Source organism: Pinus tabuliformis, chromosome 1_2 (genome assembly GCF_031772625.1).
Source record: "Pinus tabuliformis cultivar Carrire ecotype Pingquan chromosome 1_2, CPIR1, whole genome shotgun sequence".
In the NCBI taxonomy this organism is placed as follows: Eukaryota; Viridiplantae; Streptophyta; class Pinopsida; order Pinales; family Pinaceae; genus Pinus; species Pinus tabuliformis.
This window is the reverse complement of record NC_142298.1, coordinates 1318749423-1318758859: the sequence shown is the minus strand read 5'-3', so window position 1 is coordinate 1318758859 and position 9437 is coordinate 1318749423. Positions and strand designations below refer to the sequence as shown.

At 40.3% G+C, this 9437-nt stretch overlaps 1 protein-coding gene across 1 annotated transcript; it reads left to right on the top strand.

Annotated features, from left to right (window-relative positions):
* The first annotated feature begins 468 nt into the window (after positions 1-468).
* LOC149211079 (protein CORTICAL MICROTUBULE DISORDERING 4-like) lies at positions 469-5122 on the top strand. The gene is made up of 4 exons (XM_089394524.1): positions 469-2379; positions 3117-3317; positions 3737-3828; positions 3925-5122. Exons 1-4 carry the CDS (start codon positions 1546-1548, stop codon positions 4808-4810), a joined length of 2013 nt encoding a protein of 670 aa, XP_089250650.1. The 5' UTR covers positions 469-1545; the 3' UTR covers positions 4811-5122.
* The last annotated feature ends 4315 nt before the right edge of the window (positions 5123-9437 follow it).

Genomic DNA, 9437 nt, shown 5'->3' with positions numbered 1-9437 from the left:
CGCCCCTCGTGTGATTTTCTTGTATTCTATGCCATAAAAACTGCCTGGGATTCCAACTTATCCGAAGGTGGGTGCTTAAAGCAGGAATCCCTCCACCCGTTTGAATAAAGCCCTTGGGAATTTTGAATGTCGGGACAGCAACTGTACAGATCAGTGGATGTTATATTAAACTGGCCACCAACTTCTTCGTGGGACCCTTTGTGCCAGTAGTGCTGTCATTCAACGGACAACAGGACCTGACCGCGGCTTCAAACCACGGCTTTGAACTTTCAGGTATTGTCGAAGATTCATCCTTTCTTCGAATAAAACGGACTTCAAATTGTCTCTAATGGCGACTATACTTTGAATTAAAGTTATCTTTTCTTTAACGTTGAGAATTTGAACGCCTAACGTTTAAATTTGAATTTAGCCGTTATTCTTGGGTTCGAAACAGTACTGGTGTTACCGTTGGTGCCATTGCCTTATTTCCAAGAAAGGACGTGCCCGTGCCGACTGAGGCACGATTTTGCAGCATTTGCTGAATGATTTGCTATTATGCCGGCTTATTTAGAATTTCGATCGGAGAAATTGCTTTTGTGAAAGATTATCAGAGGGTTCTTTAACATATATGCCCTCCGGAGTTTGAAAATTTAGGTTTTTGCGTTTTTGACTTGTTATGCAGAGGCATTTGTTTGGAAAGGGCTAATTGCCGCTGAGAGTAGGGCAAGTATGTTATATTTGTGAAAAAAAATCCTCTGAGTTTGACTTAACTCGGTTTTTGGATTGGAAATGCAGAGAATAAAGAAGTATTGAATAAATCCATCTGGCTTGCAAAGCCCGTTGGATAGTTTCCCCTGTCCACTGCAATTCAAGGGAATGGACAGCTGCTGAGATTGAATGATGAAGTCTTAAGGAGAGAAAATAGGGAATATAGATCTTTCACAGTAAATATTTGTGAATGTGTAGTTTTTTTGTAAAGATTTGGCTGCAAATAGAGAACAAATCGCTGAAAGACGAAGTAATCCATGAATTCAACCTGAATAAAGGAATCTTAAGATTTTTAGTTTGCTTACGAGGGAACAGAAATCTTCTCTTATTCAAGCGTAACTTGCAGTTCAGCCAAATGCAGGGGCTTTAATGTTTTCTGGACTGAATCACCTGAAGTTTCTTTGAGGGGAAAGGAACGGGTGAGAATTTATGTAGTCCCGAAAAATTGACAGTAAAGGCTGAGGATTCGGCTTACTCTTTACTCAGAGTAGAGAAACTCAGGGAAAGCAGAAACTTAAAGGGTGCTAATAGCAGTTTTTCAGGCAATTTCAGTTTGCTGAAGGATTTATGGCTATATCTCTGCTGATATGTGCTGACATGTTATTTTGGGCAGTTAGGCTTTGAAGGTTTGCGTTTCCTGTAAAATCCCCTTAAACAGGGCCAAATCTTCGAAGCTCTGCTCCATTTTAACCAAAATAAAGCAGATTGACCACAAAGAAGTATTAAACAGCATTTCTGTAAGATTTTGAAGCATTTGTGGTTTGTCTTCCAGCTCAAGGATTCTTTGTTCGCTTACTCATGGCGACGTTATCTCCGGGGATTCTTTTGAAACTCCTGCAGAACATGAACGCCGACTTGAAAGTTACAGGCGAGCATCGTTCCGCAATGTTACAGGTAACAGACATAGTTCCAGTAGATCTGGACCGGAAAGAGCTCTGGCCAAAGCAAGGGTTTTACATCAAGGTCTCGGATTCATCTCATTCTACTTACGTTTCTCTCACAGACGAACAAGAAGACCTCGTCTTAAGCAATAAATTACAGCTTGGACAGTTCATTTATGCTGAAAAAATTGTGTCTGGAACCCCTGTTCCTTATATCCGAGGAGTTAGGCCTATTCCGGGTCGCCATCCAGTACTCGGCAGTCCTGAAGATTTGGTCAGTACGCATCAACACGAGGAGCAAGATAAAAGTGTGAACTGCAAGGGTTTCAACCCTGTTTCTGGTGAAAGCCTTGTGCCTAAATATTCTCACCGCCGAGGTTCCTGGGACCCAGACATGGGACTTGAACCAGCACCCCTGGCTGGACCTAAGGTTGATTCTACCCTACCACAGAGAAAATCACCTCTGGGTAAGCAAGGTCCCTCAAGCTATGAGGCACTTACTCCAACAAAAGATATGGTGGATTCCATAAGGTCTACTTCTTCGTCACCGTTTAGCAGGGTTAGTAACCACGGAAAATACAGCGATTCGCCTCCTTTTACCATTCGGTCTTCCATGGTCATCAATGCAATGCCAAAAGCAGCTAATGCAGGGAATTCGAAGAACTTGAGAAGGAGCTGTGATGTCCCTTTGCCGGGCAAAATTGTTAGGAGTAGGAGCGTTACAGAAAGAGACCGAAAAATAATAAATTCTGTAGGTACATCAATGCTCTCTAGTTTTTTTCTGAAGTTTTTATAATTGCAAGAACGAATTCTGTACATACATCACGACTCTCTAGTTGTTTCAGAAGTGTTTACAATTACAAGACTCTCTAGTATTTTCTCAAGTGTTTACAATTACAAGAATTCGCTATCCTGTAAAACGATCAAAAGATGTCCATGCAAAATGCCATACATTTATGTGTGTAACCAATCTTGCCGTCCTCTGAAATGGCCAAAAGACATGCTTGTAGGCTTTTTTGGGTCAACAAATGCTCGTTTGCCATAATGCTAAAGTTTATCCCAACAAATCAGTCTGCTGTGAAAGCAAATTTCCCACCTGCCACTGTCTACCCCTGCCCCACTCCCTCTGTGTGTGAGGGTGTGTAAATTGTGTCTGCCGGTTAAATTTGAAATAATCTCTGGTCCTTGCAATCTTGTAGGCCGTTCAGAATCTTGTTTATATACAAGTGTACATAAAATGTATGTATATATTACCAATGAGAATATTACCCATTTGTACGTTCACATTCTCATCAATATTAGCTGGATTGAATTACATTCATGTTAAAATCATCTATCTCTATTAACGGATTGTGTACCTCACAGATACGCAAACTATCTCTGATGCATATGTGTCGAGCATTACTTCAGATTTTGTAAATTTGACAATTTTGAGACATTTTATGGAAAATGTGGTTTAAATGATTGTTTTGTGCCCCTATTTTGCAGGAAAAAAATCCTACACCGCCAAGATTGAGCCATACCAGAGCTTCTGTTTCTCCTGTTGACAGTCTGAAAGTCAGATCCTCGACTTCTACCCTAAGAAAACCATCCGTTCCATTGCCCGATGTTTCTGTCTGCTCCAGTCCTGTTGCGGTTGGAAATGCTCTTTGGAAGTCTCTGCCTGGGAAGCTTGACACCCTTGGAAAGGTGAGACATCCTCTATCTCAAGTTTCATATGAAAACTCTTTTCTGTACACCCTTGGAAAGGTGAGGCATCCTCTATCTCAATTTTCATATGAAAACTCTTTTCTGTAGCTGAGTAATTTTATCAATACTATATTTACTTTTAGAAATAAGTGGTTTAATGTAATTATAAGCTGCTTGCGCTTGCGAACAAATATCTTTCCATCAAATGATTATGTCCACACACAATTCAGAGTATAAAGGTAGAATTGAATGCCATAAGTGACTCCATAACCCCAATGCAAGAGTGCAGAATCTGATTATGGATGTTAACTTTTGCTCAAATATCATTTCTTTCTTACTACAAATGCAGAGATTTCTTGAATATAATGGTTTAGGAAGTTCCCTCAAACTGCATCTGAAATAAGAAAATAAAACTGCAGGAAGCTTTGCACAGACGTGATGCTGCTCGTGTTGCAGCACTGATTGCACTTAAGGAAGCATCTGTAACCGAGACACTGGTGCAACTTTTAAAGTATGCATATAAAAAGAGTAAACTTTCTTCCTTTAGAGAGTAGATTATTTTGCAAGCAGAATTAATCGATTTTATTTATTTATTTAATCATTGCAGGAAGTTTGCAGAATTGTGTTCTATAGCAGATCCAGAAGTGCCAGGAACTGTTGTAGAACTGTTCCTGGATTTACACCATCAAATCTCACAGGCCTTAACGGCCATAGAAGAGCTGACCAAGACTGTACCTTCAGATAAAACCCAAGCTTTAGAAGACAAAGAAAAATTGCCCAACTCATCAAATTCAGATCGTTCTGTTCTCCATGAAATAGGTTACAACTCATCTCCCCGAGAATCACCATTGAAGAAGTTATCAAAGACTTTTCTAAGAATGTCATCTCAGGATTTGTCGAGGAGTTCAAAAGCAGGCGTTTTGTCAAGTGCAGCTTCTAGTCCAGCTCTTCTACCCTCTAAGAGAGCATTAGGACAATCAATCTCATACTCTCCTAAAAGACTGCCACCAAGGAATTCACTGTCCCCTGGAATCGACAACAGTCCTATTCCTAAAAAGAATTCTGTCTCTAGCTTAAGTTCGAGCTTAAAAAAGCCTACCAGATTTTCTGATCAGAACAATGACAAAAAAGGTTCAAATTCATCAGATCAACAGCTTGTCGATAGCCAAGATTCCAATAGGAAAAATGGTCTCTGCCAGATGGTAAAACTCGCAAAGCAGATTAAAAGCGAAACAGAATCCTGGTTCATTTTGTTCATAGAGAAGACCTTAGACACAGGCTTCAAAAACGGGAAGTACTCTGAAGGATCGAGGGCCAAGATAGGGGACTCCGATAACATTCGAGTGCCTGCTTCCAGCAAAAAGGTGTTACTCACTACAGTTATTGACTGGATTGAAAATCAATCTAGTGGCAAAAACAGAGAAGCTCTGTCATCAAATCCTAAAGTGCCCGAGCTGCTGAGAAAGTTGAAACTCAAAGTAAAGAAACTCTGATTAGTCAATTTTTTATTGTGATCTTTTTCTTCTGGAGGTTGGTGAGTGGATTGGACTAAGAATCCTTGTTTGGGCACCTTTGTGTCTGGATTTGACAAAGTCATATATTCTTTTGTATTTAACCAATGTTATTATAGTTTGGATCAGGCCTGGTTTCTTTTATTGGTATACCCTCACAGTGGATTTGGTAGCACTAGGGAAGGGATTAATGACTACTATGAGAGGAAGCTAGGCCAAATTTATGTATGCCTTTTGACCTTTCTAATTATTTACGATAATAAATAACAATTTGGCCAATCTGGTGTGATCGGATGCTAAGTCTCCATTTTGGCCTTCCTATTTTACTATTGCAAGTCTCTTTTGATATTGCTCTTTATTAATTGGTAAGGCAAATGCACTTTGTCATGGTAATGTTTTGCATTCCTTTGATGGGCAGCTATTAATGTCAAATCCAACCACAAACCGTTTTTAAGCAGGTTTGATGATTTCCTTTTAGGCTGCCTTAATTACATTGGTATAGATCCATGTTCTTGTGTTCCACTAGAGTGAAAAATTATTGAAGCTTTATAGAGGATGAATGCAAGGTACTCTCCAAAATTTTATATATTGTGATTTCCATCTACAAAATGGGTAACCATTTCTTTTTTCTAGGGCAATTGGTAAGTGTGGGGTTTAGTTCCCATTTTGTCAGTTGTTCAAATCTTGCTTGGTGATACCTCAACCCTTCTCAAAAAAAAACATTTCTTCTTGTTCACTTGTAATAATAATAACAAGCACCCATGTTGTAATACATGTTGAGCTTTGATGCCTTGAAGAATATCGTTGTAATGTCTTTGAGCCTAAGAAAAGTACTAGTATAAATATGGGTTGGCCTGGTACCAATAACCTCACTCTTACCTTTGGGCTAAGAGGGAGACGAAAATTTGTTAAAACTTTATATAATCTGTCAAAATTTGGAATTAAAATTAATTTTATAGAATATATCTCATGTTTATAATGTAGTTTTAGATAATATAATGTATAAAAGGAAAGCTTGGCACAAAATAATTTCTTACATAAAGATTTACTAAAATTGATGAATGCAAGGTACTCCAAAATTTTATATATTTTGATTTCAATCCACAAAATGGGTAACCATTTCTCTTTTCCAGTGCACACCTAGTAGGGCAATTGGTAAGTGTGGGGTTTAGTTCCTATTTGGGTCAGTTGTTCAAATCTTGTAGGAAGCTTGGTGGTGATACCTCAACCCTTCGAAAAAAACATTTCTTCTTGTTCACTTGTAATAATATTAACAAACACCCATGTTGTAATACACGTTGACCTTTGATGCCTTGAAGAATATTGTTGTAATGGCTTTGAGCCTAAGAAAAGTACTATTAAGTGTGAAAATTCTATCACTGCAGTGATTGATTTACTTTTCCTACTTATTTCACCATAAGTTATTCATGAAATTACTTCAACAAACATTAAAATAAATACTGTTGTAGATATCACACCGTAATACAGAAAGATATGCACACATTGACATAGTTATTTTGGACTAATGTCCCCGGAAAAACCCAATGTGGGAAAACCAGTGCAGCAAAGGAGGATTTTATTATTCAACAATTTTCTAGTACAATAGGGTGCCAAACTGGCTTACCCACAGATAGACAAATTTTCCAACACTTCTTTTGAACCTAGCATAAGCCCTACTGACCTCTACATCAACCTAAAACCCTTTGCGTCAGCCTACTGAGGCAAGGTTTGCCTCTTTTGCCTCTACGCTGATCTCTCGTCTCTCTATTCCATACTTGCTGCCTCCTGATTTCTCTCCAGACCACTAGTTCAATTTCTCAGCAAACCCCGCTCCAGAAATTGAACTGATTGATCTCCCTTAGTGTGTTCTCTAAGTGACCCTCAAGCCTCCTCTTATACTTTTCTCGTTGACAAATCAACAGCCGAGATTAAGTCCCTAATCAATGACTAAGATAAGATCTGGCTTGATCCATTTCTTTTGGATCATTCTAACACAATTTCATATTAATACACATTAATATTTTATTTTCCCTAAGTTTAGACTTAGGGACTCCATTAAAAATATTATTTATTTTAATATTTCCTGAACTGTTTAGAATCTGCCCAAACCCTTTATGGGTATTGGAGATCTCATGTGCCCCACCCTCTCCACAAAATTTCGTGGGTATTGGAGATCTGATGCTACCCCAAATCAACACTCCCTCTTAGTGAGGACTGTGCTCTAGTGATACTCCTCACTGAATATCACCTTGATCATCCTGCATCGGTCCCTGTGCTGATGTTAAGCTTCCTTGTCCAACATCCTATGCACTGTTGCATCCTGTACTGTTGCCCATGACTTTGCTACTGCCACTGCTGCATCTGTACGACAGCTCCCTCTGCATCCGTGCTGCTGCTGGTCCTTTCTCCCAACACTGCATCCACACTGCAACTCCCTTTGCATTTGTGTTGTTATTGGTCCTTTCTCTTGACACTGGATCTGCACTGCAACTCCCTCTTCATTCGTGTTGCTAACACACTACTTCTGAAAGGGGTTCTTTACCATCCCCATCTTTTCCCTGAAGTAGTCAAATTTTGACTTTCCAAAGGCCTTGATGAGGATATCTGCCACTTGTTCTCATGTAGGAGTGTAGCTCAACTGTACAACTCCTTGTTGGACACAGTGTCTGACAAAGTGACACCGGATATCAATATGCTTAAATCTGTCATGGAATAATGGATTCTCAGAGAGTTTGATGCAACTCTGATTATCACACATGATCCTGGTCGCCTCCATATTTCTTCTGAATAGCTTTACCAGTAGTTTTCTAAGCCATATGGCCTCACACAAAGTTGTGCTTGCTCCCATATATTCTGCCTCAAATGAGCTCAGAGCCACGAACTTCTGTTTCCTATTGCACCAGGAGGTCATTCGTGATCCAATGTTGAAACAGTACCCAAAGGTACTTTTCCAATCCATTGAACTTCCTGCCCAATCTACATCAGTAAATCCACTCAACCTGATATCCTTCCCCTTCGTGTATAAGAGGCCATAATCAACTGTTCCCTGTAAATACCCGAGAAAGTGTTTTGCTGCTGGCAAGTGTGCTCTCTTTGGTTCCACCATGAGCTCACTGAGGGTGTTGACGACGTAGCAAATATCTGACCTGGTATTGACCAGATACATTAGGGATCCTATGCGGTGTCAATATAGGGTGGGATCAACATCCTTGTCTTCTGATGCATCAATCTTCTTCCAGTTGGTGATCATTGGCGTAGCCATAGGTCTACAGTCTCCCATCCCGAACCTTTTCAGGATTTCTTGCCCAAGGAAGATTTATCCTTTCTACTGCCAAACTTCCAACCCTAGGAAGTAGTGCATTCGTCCCATATCCTTCATATCAAACTCTGTGGCTAGATTCTTCTTGCAGTCCTTAATGAGTCTGGATGATCATGTCAGGAAGAGATCATCCACATATAATACTAAGATAAGTGGCTTGTTCTCTATGACCAGATAGTAGAGATTCGGATGCGCGCCACTCTTGACAAACCCCATCTTCTGCAAGTAGCCATCTATTCGACCATACCACGCTCTTAGTCTACATACATGAGACTTCTTCTCATGAGTTTCAAAGCCCTTTGGTTGTTCAATGTATACCTCTTCTTCTATTACCCCGTTCAGAAATGCCGTCTTGACATCCATCTAATGGATCTCCCATCCCATTTGGGCTGCAAGAGATATCACGGTCCTAATAGAGGTATACTTGGCTACCGGGGTGAAGGTTTCCTCATAGTCAATCCATTCCTTTTGAACATACCCCTTAGCCACAAACTTGGCCTTGTATTTTTCACCACTGCCATCTATAGCATATTTGATCTTGTAGATCCATCTTGAACCTACCACAGATCTCTCTTGAGGCCTTGACACTCCACCATCGCATCTAATTAAACTTGATGCTGAGCTACCTCCTTGAAACTGACAGATTCCCCATCCTGAGCTACTAACACCTGATACCTGTCCGGCTGTTTTCGCTCCCTCTTACTGTTCCTTGGCTCTCCAATGAAGTTCTCCGCATCACGCACAATCTGACGAAGTTCTCTGCTGGTTCTTCCTTTGCCAGTATGTGCTTCTGTTTGCTCCTCCTCATCCTGAGAATCTTCCTGACCTGAGGAAGAATTCTTCACTTCCATTGGTTGAAGAGGCATGACCAACGGATCCTCTTTCGACTGCTCCTCGGAAGGCATTTCGCGAGATCTTCTGAAAGCTCTGTCCTCCATGAACATTACATCTCGTCGTACTACTACCTTACTGCTCCCTAGAGGATAGATTCTGTATGCCTTAGTGTTCTCACTATATCCCACCAGATACCCCTTTTCTACAGTCTAATCTAGCTTCTTCCTCTTTTCTTCGGGTATGTGGCAATATGCTAAACTCCCAAATATCCTGAAATGATTGACTTCAGGTGTCTTCCCAGTGAAGACTTCCTCTGGGGTAATCTTGCCCAATGCTCGATGAGGAGTCCTGTTCTGAAGGTAGACAACTGTATTGCATGCTTCCACCCACAGGAATTTTGGCATATCCTGATCATACACCATGGCCCTAACTGCTTCTACAATAGTCATGTTTTTC